Below are 24,845 nucleotides of genomic sequence, written 5' to 3'. Positions count from 1 at the left end.
ATAAAACTTTCAACTCTATACCTAAATTAGTTCATAGTTTCACTGACCAAAAAAATTTATCTGATTAAACATTAACATAAGTAGGAAGCATTTTGATTGGTACCAAAATGATAAGCATTGGCTTCTCTTTAAAACCTAAAACAAATTTTTTCATTTTTAACCAATGAAAATTTGGCTGAAAATGCCCTCATGCACACCATTGATGAGGTTTTTCTGCATGGCAGAGCCCTACTATAGATTTATTTTCGTAAGAGTCTTCTTCTCAAAAGTAAACTATAAAATGAATGCAACAGATTATGTTAGGTTAACTGATACAGTTTGGTAAGATTAGACATACATTTTTCAACCAAAACCAAATTCTCTCTTTGAAAGGTAGACTCTTTAAAGTGAATACAAATTAGAATAAGATGCATTAAAATAGTCCATTCACTTGAATAAACAAGGGAAACTGCCTTAGCTGCCAAGCCAAACACTTGAAATTCTAATCCTTTACTATCAATGACTGACTGAATTTCTGAGAGCAGAATGACATGGTAGTAAAGTCACAAGACTTTATTTATTGTATGTAGCAAACACTTTCATGGTATTTGAGAGAGCTCAGAATTTCTCTGCAACAGGTTTGAATCTCTACAATTAAATTAGCCAGAATAGATAGTCTTAATTAAAAAAAAAAAAAAATTCAAACCACCAAAAGATGCATTTTAGGGAACAGCAAGATCTAAAAGGGAAGCCATGATGGAATGAAAAAGACAACCAGCCAATAGTCGTAAGAAACATGAGCATCTGCTGGCCCGGTTGTGCCTTCCAGTATTTCTCACCTCAAACAAATCCGATAAGATTAAGATGACCCTGAAAGGCCTACTTGGAAGTTAAAAAAATTATTGACAAAGTGTTTACATATTTTTATAAATAATATTAACAAAAATATCCCACACTTTCAGTCTTGCTTTGGCCTGATTCTTGATACCGTGTCAAATTCCCCTCTAGATGGGCATTATATCAGACTTTCTTCTGAAGCCGCTTTGCCACCTTTAGGACTGATGCTATCAGTTATGCTAGCCCTGCCTGAAGCAGAAGGAAAGAAATCAACATGATCACTCATATCCCCAACTTAGTCAGTTACAGATCAGTGGCTGCCACTGTGCTTTGGTATCCAGTATTTGTGAAGGGTCACTTTTGAAGTTCTACCGCTGCAGTTTCTTAGGTGGTTAGAAAAGTTTCAGCTCTGCAAACACTTGCAGGGGCAGAGATTCTCTTGAGTTGGTTTTTGTTCTGAAGACAGCTGCTCCAGGGAGAGTTATGCTTACCCGTACGTCCAGATTCTAAGACAAACTATTATTGTCTTCGAAAAGACAGAAGGACCTAGCAATCTGAAAGCTTTATTTCTCTGTGTAGCGCTGGCTAGCCCAGACCTCACTATGTAGACAGGCTGGCCTGGAACTCCCAGAGCTCCTCCTGCAGCTGTGTCTTGGGTGGTTACCTACTGCAAACACAGTCACCGTTGAGGACTGCTGTCCCAGCCCCTCAGAGCTCATCGGATGTGATGTTCACCTTGGGTAGGTCACACTCCTTGCTGGTCTGACAGCTCTGAAGAATGTCCCTGTAGTGGTGCTTCAGATCCTCATACAGAGCAGCAGGTTCTTGTGAGTAGGCCAGGGGTAACACCTTCTCATTCAGCAGCACCTGCACCTGGAACTCTTCCCTAGGGGTCTTTGCGTCTTCACAGTGGTATAGCACGAATATGAGGTTTGCGGCATACGGCACGATGTGACCACTCCGGAACTGGCGGTGGCCTTGCTCCTCAAAATTGAACGCTGTCAGAGGCTCCTTGTCTTTGAAGTAGCCCATGAGAGACAGCAGTGGCAGGAGGGTCTCTGCATGACCAAACTGGAGTATGACTGGAGAAGAGACTGGCTGAGACCTGAAATGAGAAATTGAAGAGAAAGCTTATATAGTCATGCCATAAAATATAATACCTACACTTATGGCAACTAATTTTCTCATTTTAAAATGTAATCCCTCCCTTAATTTTTTTTATTACATTTCATGTGTAAGTTGGGAGGGGGGTTACAAGTGCAACAGCATGTGTGTGGTCAGAGACAACTGTCAGGAGCCGGAGGAGCCGGTCCTCTCCTTCCACCATGTGGGTCCAGGAGACTGAACTCCATAGTCAGGCTTGGCTGGCAGGCCAGAGGATCAGGGTTCTGTTCCCAGTACACACAGGATGGCTCACCACCATCTGTAACCCCAGTTCCAGTGGCCCCAGTGCCCTCCTCCGGCCTCCATGCACACTGTATGCATGTGGTATACAGACATCTACGCAAGCCAAGCCAAGCCTACACACAAAATACAAATAAACAAGTATTAAGTTTGCTACAACAGGATGGAAAAGTGCTAGTTTTTTTACAAATGTCACCACATCATCCTCTAATAAAGAACAAACTCTCCTGTAAAAGTCTGCAATAGACAGTAAGACAAAATAATATACAAAACAATATACAAAAACAAAACAAACAAAAAATCAGAACTTTGCACTCTGGCTAATATGCCTGTACAATAGGAGAAAGATAACTATGATTATAGCCAAAAGTAAAGATGCTTCTAATTCCTCAAAAACAGTCGAAAAAACTAAATGAGAATAGCAGTGAGGACATAATTTTGCTAATTCAAATGTGCCTGTAGGAAATAACTATTTCATAGCTTATATATTCTCCTGTAACCAAGTCTATGAAATGTTAAATAAGGGAATGAGCATGATCTCATGTTTTTCATGTGTGTGTGTTTTCCAGCCCTTCCTGCAGCTCATGGTACCCAGCCTGAAGCAGATGTTCTTGTAACTAAGAAAAAGGGCACACGGTGACGCTGCTTTTATTAAGACAAAAGGTTCTGGAAAAAATGGACGCATTGAGATTTGCAGCAAGTAAGAAGGAACAGTCTTGTCAAAGATGCATTTGACTAGTTTGCTGGGTGTGGCAGAAATAGGCCAAGTGCTAGCACCGTGCTCACTTCTCTTCTCATGTGGTTGGTGAGGAGAAAAGCAGGTAAGATAACGACAAGGAGATGCATTTCTGGCTCATATAGAGAGCAGCAGCTCTCTGACGGGCAGCGTGTGGAGAGCACCACGCACACACTGCTGCCCGCCCTGTGTGTGAAGTGCAGCAGCTACGGGCATGGAGAATGCGGGAGCGCACTGTGGGTGCAGTGGCAGGCCCACCTGCTGTCAGCACAACCAGCCACACTCACTAAACCTCTGAGGGGAGGTCAAGGAGAACAGCCACCCTGTACAAAATTATTGCTCTAAATATGATTTACAAAATCTCTTTTTTTTGAGAGAGAGAGAGAGAGAGAGGGACAGAGAGGGTCTCATTGTGTAGCTCTGGCTGGCCTGAAATTCACTATAGAGACCAATCGAGCCTCTAACTCACAACAGTTGCCTGCTCTTGCCTTCCCAAGTGCTAAAGAAAGACATGCAATGATCACCTTCCCCTGATGGGGGTGCAGCCTTACCAAGCCACAAAGAAAGACAGTGCAGCCCGTCCTGATGAGACCTGACAAGCTAGAGTCAGATGGAAGGGGAGGAGGACCAACCCTACCAGTGGAATGGGGGAGGGGCGTGGGAGGAGAAGAGGGAGGGAGGATGGTATTGGGAGGGGACTATGACGAGGGAGAGGGCTACAGTTGGGATACAAAGTGAATAAACTGTAATTAATAAAACAAATAATTAACTAAAAAAGAAAAGGAAAAAAAAAAAGACATGCACTACCATATACAGGCCATGAAGTAAAATATTTTTTAAAAGGTTAGTTTCCTCCAGATAATATATACCTGAAACTTATTAAAAATAAATTTGTGGCTTGCTACCCTGGCTCTGCATGCAAGCTCATGTCAATCAAAGCCTTCCCAAACTTGCGCATCTGCTAAAGTGAGCACAGTGGAAGGTAGCGCCTCCACAGCAGAAAGCGGAGGGCATAACAACATATTCAGCAAGTTAGCCACATAAAGAGAAGCCACTTCCTCTGCAGAGCTGCTGGACTAAACTACAGCAATAAATTTGCATGAGGCACAGAGCAGCAAACCAACGTGTGACAGCAAATAGTCACATGCCGTAGGCTGGGGCAGCTGCGGCAGCAGGTGTCATAGGTCACACACATTAGTGCTGTTAAGAGTCTAGAGTCCAAGTGGCCGTTCAGATCGGTTCTCCTTCTAAAACAGAAGTGCGTAAATACAGTGAGGACAAACACTACATCGAGTGGCACACTCACTTCCCTGAGCAGCATATACTAAAAAGCACCAAACGTAACTTATGTTGTGCAGGTATACCCCATGACTCAAGTTCCAGAGACACAATCAGAGCCAGAACAAATGATTAAGTAACATAAATCATCTGGATAAAAATCTTAACTTCCTCTTGTATAAGAAAATACTTGTAGCTGGGAGCGGTGGTGCACACCTGTAATCCCAGCACTCAGGAGGCAGAGGCAGCTTGAATCTCTGTGAGTTCGAGGCCAGCCTGGGACACAAAGGGAGTTCAGGACAGCCAAGGCTACACAGAGAAACCCTGTCTCGAAAAACCAAACAAACAAACAAAGGAAAGAAAGAAAAAGCAAACACCTGTATAATAGAGTATTCTCAGACAGTCGTTATTTGTAAACCATTGCTGATTTAACGTTCAAGCCAGTGTTCATCTGGGAGCAGAACAGCTTTCCACCTGCCAGTTCAGGAAGACTGCAGGGTGTCAGTGCTTGGTCTCAAGGCTCTCAGCTAGGAATCTGAACTTGCCAATTTCAAAAGCACGTGCATGTCAAATCAGGGAGTAGGACAATGGCTTACGTTCTTACTTGGCACAAATTCTTCCAAAGATACATAAAAAGCAAGGACCATCTACCTAAGATTTTTAGTCAAGAGTGGTATACAGTAAAGAAAAAAAAAAAGAATTTGTTTCTCCTTGTGGTGCCAGGGTTAAACCCCGGGCTTTGGATGCACGAGGTAAGCGTCCTACCACTGCCCTATCCTTCCAGACCTCTCCTTGCTTTGGCTTTAGAGAATGGGTCTCACCACATAGACCACTGTCTCCTGAAATTCACCATTTAGCCCAAGCTGGTACCGCAACTTCCCTAGTGCTGGGAATACAGGTAGGCACACCATCCATGTCTGACCACCACCACCACCACCACACATATGAACACAAGCACACACACACCCCCCCTTATTCTTGATTCTTTCATTTCAAATACAACACAGGGTTCAGTAGATGGCTAGGTTGAGGTTCTAAGGGTAATAACATGAACTTAGCCTACTTTCAATTAAGCTGTAACTGGAAGAACATTAAATTTTATGATGGGGGGAGTTCCCTATGCCGTCTAGCTGAGTCCAGCTCTTTCCACATGAGCCGCTTGGTTGCTGGGGTTGCTGGGAGTCCTCCTCCATGACAGACTATGCTGAACACAGTGCTTCCGTTAATAATAGCTCAGAACATAAATTGCTTCTGTCTCAAACATATGCTTCTCTTCATTATTTTGTTTCACATAGCCCGAATTCAACTTAGCTATCGTTGGAGAGTTAAGTAAAATAAATAAATAAATACAGATAAAACAATCTCGACTCTTTGTGGCTCCCAAGAAAGCATAAGAGCATCTAAATCAATTTTGAGATGTAAAACTCAAATCAACTTACACAGTAATTTTTTAGTTATTTTAAAATCACCAAGTTCAAAAATCAAGGGTCCATTTACAAATAAGAATGCCAGAATACTTTTTTCCTCTTCTAAACAAGATGATGGGGCAGTATATAAACTGAGTTCTACTTCGATGTTTGAAACTCTTGGTAAAATAGACTTCTATGGAAACGCCTCCTCCCAAAGGGCTAGTATAACCCTCAAACAGCTGTTCGCACGCATACTTACCTGCCCTTATAAGACTTACTCAAATTTCTGTTTCGGGGGATAGATTTAAATAATATAAGCATTCAATGGAAAACAGTATTATTTTTCTCTTCTAAATTACACCTGAACAGCAAAAATGGGTGTGTGTGTGTGTGTTTGTGAGAGAGAGAGAGAGAGAGAGTTAGGTGGGGGGAGGCTCAATTATGGAAGGCTCCGTGAGTTTTGGGGTTTGTGTTTGTGCATATACAAAAGACTCTTCCATGTGTACACACTGTGGTTGGTCATTTTCACTCCTCCTTCCTCCTCCCTCTGAACTCTTCCCAACAATTTCTCTTCCTGTTTTCATGACCCACTCAGTTTTACTATGGTTGCTTAAACTGCCAATCGTGTCTCGGAGGGCTATGGCCTCCCCACAAAAGGTTTTTGATCTGCTTACGTTATCATTTTCATCACCATTCCAAACACCTCAAGCCAAATATCCAAGATCTAATCTTTATCAGAAGCCATTAAAAGTATTCCCTAAGTTTTTATAAAGTCTCTAGCTTTTAAAATGTTATTTTGGCTAATGTTTCAGAGGGTTTAATCATGTTCACTCGCCCGACAGGGCAACTGGACAGAACATGGTGGCACTAGGATGAACATGGCTGAGGAGAGCTGTTCACGTCATGGCCAATCAGGAAGCGGACAGAAAGGGGAAATCAGTAACTCCATAAGGAAGCGACTAAGGTTTATTTCTAGGAACATGATGCCACTGCTCCAAGCCCTAAAGCTGAGACTAAACCGCAGAGAACTCCACCAAGTTCTAAGCCACCTCCTGGGAATTGGTTTGCTCCAGTTCATACAGGCCCAAGCATTCCATTAGTACCAAATGCTCAGTTTCTACCTCGAGTGTATCCCAAGAATAGCATGAGACAACCTTCTCAGACTCAGTATTCCACACTTTATCTAGTCTATGATCAAGCCCAAATATTGACAACGCAAGTGGGAGTATATGTGCCTGTTTTTGAATGAGGAAAGATGTCTGTTTGTCTCTGTCTCTCTGTCCATGTCTCTCTCTCTCTCTCTCTCTCTCTCTCTCTCTCTCACACACACACACACACACACACAACATAAGAGGGGCGTGTTGGTGTGAAGAAGGGGTTCAGTGGGAGGCAGAAGGGACAGACAGGATAATGGAATGAAAATGCTGAAGACAGATCATGTACCTGTACGAACTTTAATTATGGTTGCTTACATGAGCATGGGCATGGGATTAAGGGCATAAGCAACTTCCAATGGCTACAGCACTGAAGAAGAATGGCTCCCCTCTCTCAGCAGCCACTGGCTGATGCTCCTCAGCTACAGGCCCAGTCTCATGCTCTATCTTATCCTTGACATGGGATCTCTCACTGCATCTCCAACAGGTGAACAGTGAACTGTTAACTCACGGCTGCCAGTGAACTCTGGGAATCTACCTTCCTCTGCCTCCCAGTGTGGGTTATAGAAGTGTGCAGTCATGTCCTGTTTTCACATGGGTGCTGGGGATTCAAATTCAGATCCTCACGCACAGCAAACATTTCACGAACTGAGCCATCTCCCCAGCTCCTGAGCAAACCTAGTAAATCATATCCGAGAACTAAGAAGTCCCGTGTAGTCAAGTGAATTACCTTGTTACCCAGGAAGAATGCAGTTCTGCAAATTACACCCTTGTTTCACTTATAAAATGAGATTTCATTAAGTCTTCAACCCAAAACAAAATTTAATCTGAAGTATAAAATTACATCAAGAAATGAGAAGATGTACACATTCAAAGTAGGTAAAATGTCTTAAGTAATTCAAAATGCCCAGTATGAAAAAAAATTACACGTTTCCCCTCAAATGTATTCAGCTAGATCTTTCTAAGCTCTTAATTTATGTTTCACACGCAACTGGTGTTACACAAACTAAGTTTTCAAACATGATCTGGGAATAGCAGATGGAGCTTTGGACAAATTTCACAATTTGTACACTTACATAAGAGCACAAAGAAGTGGGTGGAACTGCCAGAGCTTTGAGAAACTTTGAGAAGAAAATTATCAAAAATAAATTACATTCACAAGTCTTTTTCTACATTTGATTGCAGTCTCTGGAGAAGTATGCATTTGACAGTATAAGCCTAGCACTAAAATGACACAAACATGGTTTTTCTTCAGCAAAAATATGTAGAAATTAAGCTCACAAGATAGAAGAACAGGGATAAAGCTTTGTACACCAGGCTGGCCTCAAACTCACAGAGATCCACCTGTCTCTGGCTCCCTGGGTGCTGGGTTTAAAGGCATATGCCACCATGACCCGCTGAGGCTGACACGTTTAAGGTTAGTAAAAAATGCCTCTTTGGTCTTTGATCACCCATAAAGATATGTCTTCCCATAAAGATTTCAAGTGACCTGCGCACTTTTGTTTCTACCCGCATGACATATGCTCTTATATGACTGCCTCCCATCTGGGATGTGGGTTCCTGGAGACAAGAGTTTGAAGTATTTATCTTAGCATAATCTCTATTACCTGACAAATGAATACCACTAGTACTCAAAAATAAGGTGAGGACTTATCTGCACTTACTAGATAGACTGTGGTTGGGGGAAGAGCGGGGAGGTGGATTGTACTCCACAGCATTCTGAGGAGAAGGATACCTGACTGTTACATCAATACAAATAATTTAAAAAGAAACAGTGAACATTTTAAATTAACATCTAGAACACGGGTTGAGTACAATTGTTTTGCTCTGGCCTAAAAAAACACACCCTCTATCTATTAGGATTTATTTTCCCATATTATCTAAGTTAAACCATCAAACCAAAAAGTGACGTATTTGGTAAGCACCTGTTTATGAAACAGTGGTAAAAGATAAATGTGTACAAATTCATTATATTTTCATCGAATGCATTGTTTTATTCAATTTCTTCCAGATCTACAATGATTTAACTTAGTTGGGCAACACTGAACAAGAATTTTAACATTGTTCTAAAGTCAACAGAAATCCTACCATACTACCCTCTCTCTATTTAAAGCCAGTTAGTCTTTTTAGTTACTCTGACCTTGCAGTTATTCACTTTCTAATCATCTATAGAGTTTTGTCTCAATCACTTTGGGAATTAACTTTACTAGCGTGTGAATATTCAGAACTTTCTTCCTCACATTGTTACCACTCCCAGGTCTAACGTCATGCCCAGTTCACCGCTTTGCCACAAGGACTTGCTAAACTGAAATGAACTGAGTCTTTCCTTATGAAACCCTTTACTATGCCTTAGTTCAGAGGTCTTCAACCTGTGTGTCATGACCTCTTTGGGGTCGAATGACCCTTTCACAGATCATCAGAAAACAGATATTTACATTATGATTCATAACAGCAGCAAAATTACAGCTATGAAGTAGCAATGAAAATAATTTTATGGTTGGGTTCACCACAACACAAAGAACTGTATTAAACGGTAGCAGCATTAGGAAGGTTGAGGACCACTACCTTAATTGGTAGCAGCATTCCTCCCAGAGGTTCTCATACATTTATTCAGATTTTGCTAGAATTATTATATGAAGAGAATATGTTTCTTGATAGGCCAGCCAATTCTACTGAGCAAGTTATTTAAAGTTTATGGAACTTCTAAGATAGTAACTACAGGATCAAAGCAAAGTATTCTCTCCAAATATGGCAAGAATAACTATGACATAATTGATAGTATAAAAACTGCATAAAGAGAGTTTAAAAATACATACAAGAATATTATTGTTCAAATATAATAAATAGTTAAAATATTATGCAGATTAAGCAAATGCTATCTATCCAAAGTCACATGATCAGAACCGTCTCTTGGGAAGAAGACTATATTGATATAAAGCTAATAAGACCAATCTTGGGGGAAGCCTTGAAGGTACTATCTAAGGCCTAGGTGAGAGCTGAGGAGACGCATCAGCCAGCGAATGCTGCTGAGCTCCCCAGCACCCACGGAAGAAGCTGTGAATGGTGGCATGCACTGAAACTCCAGAGCAGCGGCGCAGATGCAAAAGGGACCCTGGAGCTCTTTGGACAAACCCCTCTAGTAACCTGTGAAATGGTTGAGTGAAGGCAGGATGGAGAACACTGGAGGAAGACACTCAACAGTGGTGTCTGACCTCCACGTATATCTGTGTATGCTCACAGGCATGTACTCATACACCTATTACACACATAAGACATACCAACTAATTAAATATATTTTAAGAAAAGAAGTATTGGCTTAAAGTGAGGTGGTTGCAATGAGGATAAAGAAAATATAAAGAGTATAAAAATGTAAATTAGAAAGTTAAAACTGAAGAGATGGCTCAAATGTCTGAGTCTCACAACCTGAGTTTGACCCCTGGAATCTATGTTGTAGGAAAGAAGTGACTCCCTCAAGTTATCCTCTGAATTCCACACACATGCTGTGAAACATGTTCGTGTGCAAACACACAAACATGCATAAGTAAAGAAATAACTAAATGTGATTTTAACAAACCCACACGGCATTGACTGGATACAGAAAGTGAAGGAGATGGAGTCCAGAACGGCATGAGGTCTTGTGGCTTGGATGCCCGGGAGACTAATGTGGCACTAAAGTAAACACTACAGAAGAAAAGGCAGCATTGTAGATAAGCCACTATCTGTACCTCTTACTACATCATACACAAGTTACTGAAGATAGAGCAGTACACTGAAAATGTCTTAGAACCACACAGGATAACAATGAAACTTGTCTATCGAAAATAGACATATGAGCCTGAACTTAGGGACTAGCCATGCTGTTTACTCTCCCATTATTTAGCCCATCATCTTTCAATATCTAGCACTATAAAGATCACAGCCCCAGAGTTACATCCCTCAGCCCTGACTTTACTTTAAGAGACCAAGTTGCCCCTGTTTTAAATGAGCAAATTGACAAAAACAGGATAGATTTACTGTGTTTCTGTACAGGGGTGTTGTGGCACAATGGAAAAGGTTGCCACCTAACGTTAAGAGGAAGAATTACACAACTTAAAAACAACCCTATTAATTACAAAATCTGAAATACCCAAAGCATAAGAAACCATCAAAAGACACTCATCGGTACCGAGTAGACACAATGGATGGAGTCGCTCAGTCACATGGACGTTCAATGTCAGTAACTTCCAAGGTTCTCCAAAGAGGCCATGAATTTTACATTTCTACCAGTCATGAATGAGGTAGGTCCTTTCCTTTCCCTCAGTTTAAGAGGTACATTAGTGGTATTTTACTGAGGCTCTGAAAATGGTGATGAATGGCAAACCTTTTTTCATATGCCATCCATGTATCTTCTTTAAAGAAGACTGTGCAAATCTTTTGCCCTTTTTTTTTTAATTTGGGAGGAGAGATAACGGGTATCAAACCAGGTGCTTACACTTATTAAGTACAGATGCCACCACTAACCCTGCAACCTCCCTTCTAAGCCTTTAAAAAAGGTTCATTCTCTTATTAAGTAAGATGCAATTCTCTGTATGCTCTGGATTCAAATTCCTATATACATATACATTTTGAAAATATTTTATCTTTCCCGAATGGTACCCTTTGAAAAGAATAGTTTAAAATTTAGTAAATCTATTTTATAAACTTTTCTTAATGGATTGCTTTTTGGGTTATATTTAGGAAAGCCTCACTCAACCCAAGGTTATGAATGAGTTTAATCTTTCATAACTAGGTCATTGCTATTATTTTCTCTTTCAGAAGGTTTACGGTTTTAAATTGTACATTACAATCTTTAACTCCTTCCTATTTGTGGTGTGCAAAGTCTAAGTATCTCTTTTTTTAGCATGGATATCCAAGTGTCCCAGCATTGTCTGTTTAAAATGATATCCCTTTTCCATCATATTGCCTTGGCATCTTTTATTGAAAATCAATTTAACATACATAGTTGTTCTCCAATATTCATGGAGAATTGTTTCTAGGACTCCCCCAGAGAAACTCACACATAAAATGACGTAGTATTTACATGTGACTGACATCTATCCTGCCATACATTTTCCATTATCACCACATTATTTATAATAGCTATGTAAAGGTTACTATTCAGCATTATTCAGCAAATAATGCACATAAAAGAGTCTATATATTCAGGATCCTGTGAATTTAGACCCATAGTTAACTAAATACCAAAGGAAACCCATGGATACAGATGGTCTACTATAGAAGGGTTTATTTCATGATGTAACTAGATTCCTTTATCTATGCAATTATGACTATATTATGTCTAAGGCACCTGCTTGGTTTTGACACAGGTTTGTTATGTGACCCAGGATATCCTTCACACTCATTACTTTGCCTCAGACTCCAAAGTGTTAGGATTCCAGGTGCACACCAGGCTTTCTACAAGTTCTGACAGAAGCATGGCAAATCCTTTTGTTCTTTTTCAAAATTAATTTCATTTCTATACATCTTTTAAATTCCTGTGTAAGCTTACAACTAATTTGTCAATTTCTACAAAGAACTTGTGGGATTTTGATAAAAATTCCACTCAACCTCAGCCAGGTTGTGGTGGTACACAATTTTAAACCCAGAGCTTTGGGAGGCAGGAACTATGAGTTCAAGGCCAGCCTGGTGTACATAGTGAGTTCCAGGACAGCCACAGCTACATAACAGAGAGACTTGTCAAAGGAAGGAAGGAGTGAAGGAGGGAGGGAGGACGAAGGGAGGAAGGAAACCAAACAATTCTACTCAACTAATAATTGGATCTTATAGTTCTGGGGCTTATTTGGAACATCACTCCTCGTACTGTCCTCAATTTTCAGTATACAGAAATTCTCATTTATTATAAAACACAACTGATAATTTTTATTGCAAGCTTCAAACTAGAATTAAATTATAACAACAAGCCTTCCAAAGTTTTGTAAGGGGATCCTGACACAATTATAAATTTATAATCCCTTAGACTCAACACTGAGCCAGTGAACAATGATCAAACAGGAAAGGTCTATTATCTCGTAAAGTATAAGAGCTGGAAGTCATTCAGAAAATCAAACAGGAAAAAGTTAACTCCTGTGTGAGTTATCTTTACTTGAAATCTCCCCAGAAGCTTCTGGCTGGACCAGAAGATGGCTCAGCTGCTAAGAGCATGTGCCGCCAAACCTCATGACCCAAGTTTCATAGCTGGAACCCATATGGTGGAAGAGAAAATCAACTCCTACAAGTTGTCCCTTGACATCCACACAATAAATAGACAAACACATATATAAATAGCTATGTTTATATATGTGTGTGTTTCTGGTAGCAGAAAACAAATAGTTAATCTAATTGGAGGTTTTGTTTTATTAGATTTCCCCCCTTAACTCCTGTCAAACCCAAGAACAATTTACAAATTAGTGCTGTGTCCCTAAGTAAAATACATTTGTGGGAACAAAACTTAGTGCTTTATTTAGTGACACAGATCATCTCCAGTTTTTGCTGCCCCCTTTTGGTCAATATCTATAAATATGTATCTGTCAAATATTTCTACCACGAAGCTTTCATTTTTCTTTGCTTGGAGACCTCATACCTGGCATGCACTCTACCAATGACTATACCTTCAAAACCATACTGTAAAAAAATAAAAATAAAAAAGAGATCCACCTTTCTCTGCCTCCCAGAGTGCTGCGATTACAGTTGTGTGCCACCACACCTGGCTTGTAAAAATAATTTTTAATGTAGGAATGTTAACAAAAGCTTCTTTTCCTCAAATGAGAAATTATCTTTTAAAATAAAAACGTTTTGCATATTTATATAAGAAGCCATTTCATAACAGCAACTAGATAGAACTCAAGCACCACTGAGAAGTGGAGATGATGAACACTGCTACATGCTCACTGAAGTGCACATGCAATTATAAAACGACTGCTAGAAATGTAATGTTGAGTGAGAAAACAGGCCTCAAGACAATCCACAGTATGCTCTCAACAAAACTGATGTATTGATTAGCCAGTATCAATCACCATATCAACGTTTTTTGAAAATAATTTTTAAAAATTCACGCATTGTACGACATTTTTCAGAAGCTTATGAACGGCAAGCTCCAAATGTCTTGCATGCTTTTACCTTTGCTTCTGCTCAACTGCTTTGTCCAGGTGTAGGAAGATATCCTGAAACAGGCTGCAGCTGGACCGACTGTTAATGGTATAGCCATAACTTCGTTTCCAATACTGTTTCAGATCGTTTAAGTATTCCAGTACCTAAACAAAAACATTCCAAAAGTAATTTCTAATACCATTCCAGAAATGTAACAGATTCCTGATTAACAGTAATTCTCAGAAAGGTTACACTACTTTCATTACAGAGTAAGCAGCAGCATCACCTACAGCTGCTGGCCCAGGCATCTAAAGACTCCAAGGTCCAGCGTTCAGCCACATCTGTGGCACCAAAATGTCAAGTTAGGGCTAAAGGGAAATGAAGGCCTTTGGCTCTGGCTCCTTTCTTCTGACTTATATTCACAGACAATGTGATAGCTCCTAGAGAAACTTGGTGCTAGTAGTCAATGTTTGGGGCAGAGATAGGGCAGTGTGCTGGACCCCAAAGAAAACACAGCAAAGTTAGCAAAACGGATAAAGAAAACACAATGTACAGATCTCAACACTCAAGGAACTAGGTAAACATATATTAAATATACTTAGAAATAAAACAATAGCACTAGAAATCAAAACAATGGCAAATGATCATTACAAAAAAATCACCCTGTGCACACTTAAGTCATACAAAAAAAAAAAACCTTAAAAGTGCAGGCACAACAGAGTTTTACAGCCAAGTATAACTTACCTAACTGATTTGGGAAAATCTGTGTAAACAAACAGCTAGAGTCAAAGTTCTAAAGAGATGTTGAGGTTTTAAATGGCAAGGGTCAGGTTTACCAGATGAAAGATCTGGATAATGGGAATGACTTTTATAGGAAAATCTTATATACAAAATACAGAGCTGTAGAACAGGCAACAGGACAGAGGGCAGCTGGCTCTGCACCATCTCTGTAAAGACCCGCCTGGCTCCCACTGAGCTGCCTTCCAGGTGACTTATATACCTTAACTACGGTACCTCCACTGAAGAGCACATTATTAAAACATAATGAAAGCATCTTTTATTCCTTGTACTTATGTTGCATCAGTATTTTCAGTTCTAAGCAAATACCTGATATAAAACAGCCACTAAAACAATTGTTTGATAAATAGCAGAAGACGCGGTCCAGCATTCCACAAAGTCCTGGATAACTGAAAATCCCCAGTTCTCAGAATTTTGTAAATGTCTCATCATTTAAAATGTTATACATTTCGTGTGTGTGTGTGTGTATACGCGCACCACACACACAGGCACATACAGAAGCACATGTCTCTGTAGGGCAGGTACATGCCAAGGGTGGGGTTCAGAGGAGAGCTTGCAGGAGTGGCTCTCATTCTATCACACACACTCCAAGAAATCAACTCAGGGCAACAGGGTGAACAGCAAGCAAGCACCTTTACTAGCTGAACCATCTCACCAAAACATTATTTTTAATTTTCAAACATAAAATAAAATGCAACAGTAGTAAAACAATCTCCTGTGTATCCATCATCCAACTTCAGCAATGATCATTTAGTCAATCCTGTTTCAACTACACTCTAGTTACCAATAGATTATTCTCAAGTAAATTTATGATATCACTTTATTTCATCTGTAAATACTTCATTACGTAAATCTACTACAAAGTGTAAGTTTTAAGTGGTAATAGATAAAATTCTTTTTAATCAAATCATTGAAGAAGGAAAAAATACTTAAAAGATACTGTTGTTTTTTTAATTAAGAAAAACGTGTATGTGTGTGCTTAAATTACTTTTTGTGCACCACATACAGGCAAGAGCCTTTGGAGGCCAGAAGAAGGCATCAGACTCCATACACCTGGAGTTTAAAAAGGCTGTGGGCAACAATGTGGGTAAATCTGTTCTCCAAAGGCACTGTAAGTGCTCTTAATCACTGGGCCATTTATCTAGCCACAATATATATTTAACCAACTTCCTTTTCATATATAAAAGGAAACCCTTAATTTATTTAAACATGTATTTCAAATTGCTAACTCATGGTTGCTTATATGAGTTCACTGATTACACACAGCAAATGCTATAACCCACAGTCCAGAAACCTGGCAGGCAATATTTCATCAAATCATCAAACATATCAAGGATGTGACAAACTGACATAATTCTTTGTGATGCGATACACTTAGAAGGATTTCAAATAGAATTCTTGTCAAAAATGTTTAATCTGAATTTATATAAGCAAAGACTCAGGCATATTCAATACACTGTACAGAAAAAAGCATATCCCTACAGAATGCCAATGCATAACAGATGATAGCAAGCTGGAGTACTTTTCTAGACTAAAGGAGGCTAAATAGACACACCACCAAATGGGACCAGCAATCCTTGATGAGACTCTGAATTTAAGAAGAATAGCTATACAGGGCTTTATAAAGACGCCTGTAAAAACTGTGTGTTGGACCGCTATATGGTAGTTATGATATATACTGTGATATTTGAACACATGAGGTAAGTGGTTATATATTTATGGTAGGAGAATGAGCTTGTCTGGGTGCATGTTTATTGTGTCATTCTTAAAGCTTCTATCAGCTTGAAATTTTTCAGAACAAGAGGGAGGACTCACAAGCAATAAAGAGACAGGCCATTTTAAAAAGAAAAAGATAAGTCTTTAACATAAAGTTCCAGGAACATCCTGAGGCACTTAGCATTTAACAGATGTGGTGGAAGGTTTTTGCCGTGCATCAAATTACCTACCAGAAGGGAAAAGAATGTACAGAAAGCAAGAGTTAAATATTTGAAGGAAGAGGAAGTGAACACGGAAGGGCAAACGAAGCACACTGGGTGATGAGCAGATGGCAAAGGCAGGTCATGATCACCTCAAGGAAAGTGGTGTGCACTTAAAGGGTCAGTCTTTGTAAGGGACCACATGGACAAAGCCACTTAGGACAGGAAGGAGGCAGCCAATAGGCGCTAAGTGAGTTACATCCTAAACATTTCAACAACTACAATAACCTGGGCAAACAAGCTAAATGACACATTTCTCTTTTGTCAAAATTTACCATTTATATAATACTGAAAATCACTTCAGCTCTGATCGTCCCCTGGGCCCAAGCAGTGTGAGTGAGAGGGAAATGTCTGACATATGTGAACGGTGACCAGAGATTCCTTTGTATATATAGGGGTGAAATCATTAATGGGTGCGCTTTCATTTTAAAGGTGTCCAGCTACAGGGGGAATGAGGGAGAAGAAAGAAATCTAAAGGAAGTAGAGGTAGAGGAACAAAAGTGGGTAAAGGAGAAGAAAGACAAATACCCCATGCATTCTTTCATATATAGAAAACAGAAAACTAGCTTGCATGGTCAGAGAAACGTGGGGAGGAAGAACAGAGAAGGGTGGAAGGAGGGGGAGAGCAAAGTTATCATATGACATATATGTACACAGATATCACGGTCAAGCCCATTATTTTGTAGCTATTAAAAACTAAAACATGAAACAGGGGACTGGGAAGGTGGCATAGACCTCCTGCAAATGAAATAAAAAGTTCAGAAGACAAGTCCTATGTTCCTCCAAAGTAGGGCATACTAAAGGCAGGAAAGCTGAGACTTCTGAGTGGTGAGTTTGGAGCCCACCACAGAAGGTTACTGGGGGATGAGAAAAGGCAGGCCATCCAGCCATGACTCAGAGCGCAAAGGGAAGGAACAAGCAAAACGTGTGTACTCTGGCGCTCAACCCTACAGTGGCCATTCAACAGTGGCCATTCACTGGGCCTCCTTCACTCCTCTCAACTTTCCCGTGAGCTCCTCCTTCACTGCTACAAGAACCACGGCATGACCTCTGACCTGCTGCTAGTCACCTAAGTCCCCACAAAACAAAACAAAGCACCTTCATGTGCTTGAAATCCTGCTCTGTTGGGAAGGAGAATAGTTCCTTAGAATTGAAGTCCCTATGAAGCACTTATGTTTTATATGCGCATGAGGCTAACTAAGATCAATCCCGGAAAATCCAAAACACATCCCTACTCCACCCTTTCTGGATCCCAGAACTCAAGAATCAAGCAAAATTTAGGTCTTTCTATATTCCCTCAAAGTCACATGAAAACCCGGGACAGGAAGTAGTCAGAAACTGCGATGAATCAGTACCACTGCCAGATGGAGCCAGGCAGCATCTTAGGCAAACACCAGAACTCCATTTCTCCTGAGAACTACTAGGGGTAAACCGGCTCTGAGCATAACTCAGCCTTATCTTAGCCCTGCCACCTCTCCCAGCAGTCAGTTTTTAAGTGGGAGGGGAGGAAGGCACCACCTAGAAATCAAATTGTCAAAAAAAAAAAAAAAGTTAATGTGAGTTCTACACATCCAAATTATTCACCCACTTAAGCATTTATCTGTCCTTACTCAGAAGAATTAGGAGTCAGTGCTGGGCAGTTTGTATCCCCTAATCCTATTTATATGCTAGAAAGCTGCCTTAAGTAACAACAACAAAAAATTCAAATAATGACCAAAACCATGAGGAAGTACAAAGGAAACACTTACCTTTGCATCTTCTATGTCAAACACATCACACCAGGGAGAATGCATGCCCTTAATCGCCAAGTCAAAGGAACAGGTGAAGAAGGCTACCTGAAGTAAGTCTGCAGGAGAAAATAGGTAAAATTTGTGGGTTATTAGTGTCTGTACTTCTTAAAGGATATATCCCACAGAATGCTATGTGCTCAGTTACACACCCAGCTGAAAACACTGGGTATTTCTGGAGAAGAGACTATCAAGGCTTGACCTGTACAATGCAGATGGGTGACCGCACCACTAGAAGAAACCATGAGGGAGACATTTCAGTCCAACGAGACTAGGAAGCATTTCTTAGTGTGTAAAATTAGTTGTTTGCTAAGTGCAAACCCAACAAAACGTTAACCCAATGACTTTTTAAACAGAACTCAATATTATAACTTTAGAGAGGTGGGAAAGAGGAGCAAAAGTCTTAAGTGTTTTAGCCCTCAACTTGAATATTAGTAATGACAAAGTATACTTACTATCACATTTTAAAACCACACAACAGTTCATATTGTAACTGTTAAGTACTTAACTAGAGACACACAAAATGAGAGAGAGGACCACAGAAGACGGAGAAGGAAGAACAGAATGAAGGAGCAGGGATAAAGACAGAGTAGAGATTGAGGGAATGGCCAACCAATATCTGGCCCATGGGAGAGTGCCAAGCCCTGAGACTATTAAAAATGCTCTGCTATACTGGAGGACAGGAGCCTAGCACAGCTGTCCTCTCAGAGGCTCCACCAAGCAATGGATCAAAGCAGATGCTGACTCAACAGCTGAACCTTGGACGAAGCACAGGGAGTCTTGTGGAAAAGGTGGGGGGAAGGATAGAAGGACCTGGAAGGGACAGGAGCTTCACAAGAAGACCAACAGAGCCAACTAACCAGGGCCCAGAGGGGCTTGCTGAGACTGAAGCACCAACCAAGGACCACGCATGGTCTGAACCTATGCCGCCTACACAGATGTAGCTGATGGGCAGCTCATGTGGGTGCCCTAGTAAGGGGATTGGGGAGTCTGTCTCCGACATGGACTCAATTGCCTGCTTTATGATCACTGGCTCCTGGCCGGGCTACCTCACCAGACAACAGGGGAAGAGGATGAGCTCAGTCCTGACGTGGCTTGATGTGCTGAGGTGGGATGGTAGGGGTGGAGGGCTCCCCTTTTCAGAGGAGTAGGAGTAAAGGGGATGGGGGAAGAGGGAAGGGAGGGTGGGATGGAAGGAGAGGAGGGAGGGAGCTATGATCAGGATGTAAAGTGAATAAATAATTTTTTTTTAAAAAGCTGCAAGCACACTTTACTTTTCATTTTCTAAACCCTACCATTCTAACACATTAGCATGCATTCCTAAAGTTGCCCCAAACTAAAGGATTTATATGACTTTAATATGAATTTAATTATGGATCTTTAAGAAAAGTAACTGTTGTTTTTTGTGGGATTTTTGTTGTTGTTGTTGTTGTTGTTTAACATTTAACACTTCCAAACTGTTTAGACCAGAATTTAAGTGGAATACAACGACATTATTACCTGCATTTAACTTGTTTACTGGTACTTGCAAAGTAGCTGCAACTTTCTTTAAAATCTTCTGCATTTCAGGTCCAGTTTTGAAGGCTTCCACATGATAAAGAGCTGTAGCATTTCTTTCCACATCAGTTAAAAACTTCTCACAATGATCAAAGAACCTCATTAGTTTATCATTAATTCTTGGAGGGTCACACTCCATATCTGAGGTGGGAAAAAAAAAAAAGCATACATAGGTAAATCATTGGCATAGGTGACAATTTCAAATCACTGAATATTTTAAGTGTGAAAAGGGAACATTTTACAAACTATTAAGCTATCTTTGGGGGAGGGAAAAAAAAAACACACCAAAACATCGATCAAGAGAATGGTGCAGGTGCCAGTGGGGGCCAGAAGAGGAAGTCAGACCCTGGGTTTAGACAGGTGTGAGCTGCCAGATGGGGGACTTGAACTTGGGTTCTCTCTCTTAACCATCTCTCTAGCCCCAAAGAGAATGTTGTTTTACAATTTGTGATTTATTTATTTATTTGAGAAATTGGGGATCAAACTCAGGGACTTCATACGATAGGCCAGCTCTCTAGCCACTAGACTACACCCCCAGCACAGTGTCCTCATTTATAACAATTATAATACATGAACAGATATGCTAGAAAAGTTTAAAACATGTTGACTGAAAATAAACGAGTTAAACCAACGTTATACAAGGAAATTATAAATGTCTTCTGAAAACAAGAGTAACCAGGGAAGGGCAAAACTGTTACTAAATATTGTTTCCCTCCAGCACAGGTAACCTTAGAAAGCAAACTAAAAACCAGCAGTTCCCAGATTTCGGGTGGAGAAATCTGCTTCTCTACGCTAAGCAAAACTCCAAGTGGAGTGGCTCATTTTCTCAACTAACTTTTCCAAGCTGTATTACTTTACAAAATACTCTCTTTTGACAGAAACTACTGAAAACAGCAAAGCAACATTAATGTTTCAGGTCTGCTGTTTCACTTCAGAAGCCAGGCACCCCTGGTCTTCTTCCTGAAGCTCTTGGATAGCTTCCTGTCTAGCACTTACTAAGTTACATTATTTCCACAACTTGCCAACAAATGTTTATTGAAAAAGCATTCATAATCATGCTTCCACTGCGGGGGGCCTTTTTCTAGTTATATTCAAAACATTTCCACCTTCATTTTTCCAATAGGAAAAGAACACTATTGTTCCTGTGTAGGAACATGAAAAAACAGGTTAGATCACTTTATGTTAGATATATGTGAATAAATATAAATATATACATAAATATATTCCCTCAAATGTAATTCTGTCGATTCTGATTGCCAACTGGATTATAGTTCTTATAGAAACATTCTGAATAAGAGAATTCTGTCATCTTCCTACATGGCCCCAAAGAACAACTTTGCATTTGTTTATCAAATTATATTGTTCTGTTTCCATAAAAAACTAAAATCTGATTCTTTGGCCTTTCTCAAAAGCCCAGATAAAACTACCATCTAGAAATGACAAGAGAGTGGCTAGGCATGAGTTTAATCTCTGAGACTGAAGCAATGGGGGTTATATTTACCCTGAATTATTTTCATCCCTGGCTTTGTACTCTTGAGGCAATGCCAACCTTCACAATGCAATCTGAAGCCTGTAATTCATTTATCCTAAGAGGTCCAATACTTATTTACACAGTAAACACTGTGCTTTTTAAAAAAAAAAAAAATTACTGGTATCGATTTTAGAGTGCAACTAGCAGGACTCATCTCTCCCTTTCACTACATACACCCAGAGATCCAATTCAGGTTCCCAGGCTTGGCTGCAAAGCCCTTTTGCCTGCTGAGCCATCTCATTAACCCTGTTGTGCTATTTTAAATATTCTAGTTTTGACACTCAAGTTAATTTTAATGGATTCAGGAGGATTTTTCACTCAAACTAATTGCCTTTAATTGAAGCACTGGGAAGGCAGAGACAGGCAGATCTCTGTGAGTTCAAGGCCAGGAGTCCAGGACAGCCAGGGATCTGTCACACAGAAAAACCTTGTCTTGAAAAACAGAAAACAAAACCAACCAACTAAAAACAAAACAAAACACCACTAAATGAGCCAGCTGAGTCACTCACAAAGCAGTGACACATGACAATGGGTAATCTCTAGAAGAGGATTTTAAATATTATAGAAGTGACAGATGGAGTACTAGTTTTTGAGTCTCTGAAGCCTAATGATGTCCCTCATTTCAGTCCTCTTACCTGAAATCTAATAGCAGCTGCTAACACTTGTTCATCACTTGATACAAAAATGTTACATGCCATTTTCATCAGGTATGTAAAAAGGGGTCACACGCAGAAGATATATGGTGTAATGGTTGAGAGGAAGCTCTTACTAAGATTTCCTAGATCCACATCTAGCTGTATGAAAATCGTCAAATTATTTGTTATTGTTATTTCATTTCTTCATCCATGAGATTGCCAGAGGGACACAAATTAGCCACTTCATAAAGCAGTGTATTCAACAAGATAAACGTGAGGAATGTGTGGCATACAAGAAGCATTAATGTTTGCTGTGATAGCTGTAATTTTTTGAAGGAAAAACGGCACCACTCTCGAAAAGTCACACATCTGGATACTTGGGCCTGACTAGTTCACAAACTATGTAAGGACGGTGAAGGAGGCACCCTTGGCTTCTTCACCTGTGAAATGAGGATTTCACTACTTGAGCACCCGAATTCTGAAACAGTATGATGAGGGAATAAGTAAGTATAAGTAAGTGATACTTGTGACCTCGAACCACAGCTACAATGAGGAAAACTCTACAGTAAATAAAGAACAAAACAGGGTACCCTTAGGCCACCCTAACCATAAGTAGGGCATAGAGAGAGTTTGATGAGCCGCTCCCTTAAAAAGCATGTAAATTTCGAAACAGCTGAAAAGACGATGATATATTTAAAACAAACAAACAAACAAACAAACAAACAAAAAAAAAAAAACCAGCCCAACTCTCATAAGCAACGCGGGAGGAAGAAAGTTCTATATTATTATTTTAAAGAGTGGGCCCAATTGTTAAACTAGTTGCCAGGAAGAGAAAGAAGGCTAGGCTGGAGCTCCAAGAGATAACGCGATTTGAGAATGGGAACGTAAAACTGGAAGGATCTTTTTTTCTTTCCCCCTTCCTGATGGATCTCCAGCGTCCCCTACAGCACCTGCAGGCAGAAAATGCCAGGAATTCGTATCTGATGAGTGTAGACACAAGCATTTGTACTATAACCACAGAGACAGCCAAGTCCACAACATCCTGTGCCCCGAGAGCTTAGTGAGCCGGCGACGGAGGACCGGGAAAGCGGAGCGAGAACAGCGGCAGAGTTGGGGGGTCCCAGTCTGGGGAAGGCGGGGCGCGCTGTCACCTGAGACGTCCGGCGGCGGCACTCCGGGGTGGTAGCGCTGCCACAGCGCTTCGAGGAAGGCGGCGCTGCTGTCCACACAGCGGTGCTTGGAGCTGGTGACCAGCCGCAGGCGGCCGAAGTTCTCCCGGCTGAAGAGGTCTGGGAAGAGGGCGGCCAGGCGCAGTGCCAGCTGTCGCATGTCCTGCCGCCCCTTCTCCACCAGCTGCCCGTCCATCCAGTCCTGGTACCACAGCGTCCGCTCGGCCAGCGCGGCGGCCACTCGGCTCCCGCCGTCCCCGCGGGTCTCCAGCAGCCCCTGCATCTGCCTCAGCTTGCGGATCTGCTTGGTCGTGGGGTAGCGGGTGCCGTGGCGGATGAGGGCGACCAGCTGCACCGGGGTGCAGGTCCCCGGCAGCAGCCCCGGGTCCCGCCGCGGCGCCACCGGGTCGAGCAGCACCCAGGGGTTGACATCTTCGTAGCGAGTCTTCGTGCCGAAGTAGGGGCTGAGCGCCGAGGCCACCGGGTCGCCGCGGCCCGGGAGAGAGCAGCGCGCGAACGACGAGAGCAGCGCCCCAGCCAGGACCGCGGCGGGTGCCACCGAGGCGCGCGGGCGGCTGCACGCGCCGCGAAGCATCGTGCCCGGAGGCCCGCGGAGGGCGGCGCGCGGCGGCCGACCCCCACTTCCGGATCCGCCGGCGGGGGGCGGGAGCAGGGCGTGCTTCCGGCTGGGGACCTCGGAGGGCGAGCGTGGTCCGCGGGGTCGCCGCCGAACGAGGACGGTGGAAGGTGCCGCAGCCGTGGTGTGGCTGAGTGGAAAGGCGGAAAACCCCGAGGAGCCTGCGGTACCCGGCGCCAGGTGGAGCCGGCGTCAGCTGACCTGGAGCGTGGGCGACTCTCCAGGAGCTTGGCGCCTCAGGAACCGACGTCAAAGGTTCCTGAGCTGTTTGGGTTTTACGGTGTGCTCAAAGAGCCCACATCAAGCCTTAGGCCGGGTTCTGCCCAAAGAGAACCCTTAGTCCATGGCTTTTGTCTCGTCCTTTACTGTGTTTTTTCAAAATGTGGCCTCTGAGGCATCAGCCTCAAGGCTGAGAAAGGACATCTCTGTCCCTTGCATGCAGAATACTCCTGAATCTCACCTCCCCCCTTCATTAGAGTTTGGAAGCAAGGACAATTCAGAGGCTTGAGTTTGGAAAGGGGCTTATTTCTCAAGAAAGTTAAGTCCTGGGCCTTTAGGCTGATGTTAATATAGACTAAACCGACCCAACATCTCAAAATTGTTTGTTGATTCCAAAGGCTCTTTAGAGAGTAATAACAGCTGTCCTTATAATTTGGGTACACTGAGTCATGGCCTAACAGATTCACTCCATTATTAAGTATGAGGTCATCAGCTGTGTGGAGGAAACACCCACATTTTCCCACGCAATTATACAAATCAGCAGTTGAGTTTTAAAGATGCACCATTTGTGTGCAGAAGCCCATGAAATCTAGAATAAGGCGCTGGAGTCCCTGGAACTGGAGTTAGAAGCAGTT

General features: G+C 41.6%; 1 protein-coding gene across 1 annotated transcript; it reads right to left on the bottom strand.

The window, feature by feature from the left end:
• Nucleotides 1-526: 526 nt before the first annotated feature.
• Minpp1 (multiple inositol-polyphosphate phosphatase 1) lies at nt 527-24,024 on the bottom strand. The gene is made up of 5 exons (XM_060388388.1): nt 23,342-24,024; nt 19,963-20,165; nt 18,424-18,521; nt 13,932-14,065; nt 527-1,921 (listed from the first exon to the last, which is right to left on the bottom strand). The coding sequence occupies exons 1-5, from the start codon at nt 23,947-23,949 to the stop codon at nt 1,525-1,527; spliced, it is 1,440 nt and encodes a 479-aa protein (XP_060244371.1). The 5' UTR covers nt 23,950-24,024; the 3' UTR covers nt 527-1,524.
• Nucleotides 24,025-24,845: the final 821 nt, after the last annotated feature.

The sequence above is a fragment of the Meriones unguiculatus genome, chromosome 1, assembly GCF_030254825.1.
Source record: "Meriones unguiculatus strain TT.TT164.6M chromosome 1, Bangor_MerUng_6.1, whole genome shotgun sequence".
NCBI lineage: Eukaryota > Metazoa > Chordata > Mammalia > Rodentia > Muridae > Meriones > Meriones unguiculatus.
Note: the sequence above shows the minus strand (reverse complement) of the source record. Positions and strands in the feature narration are given on the sequence as shown.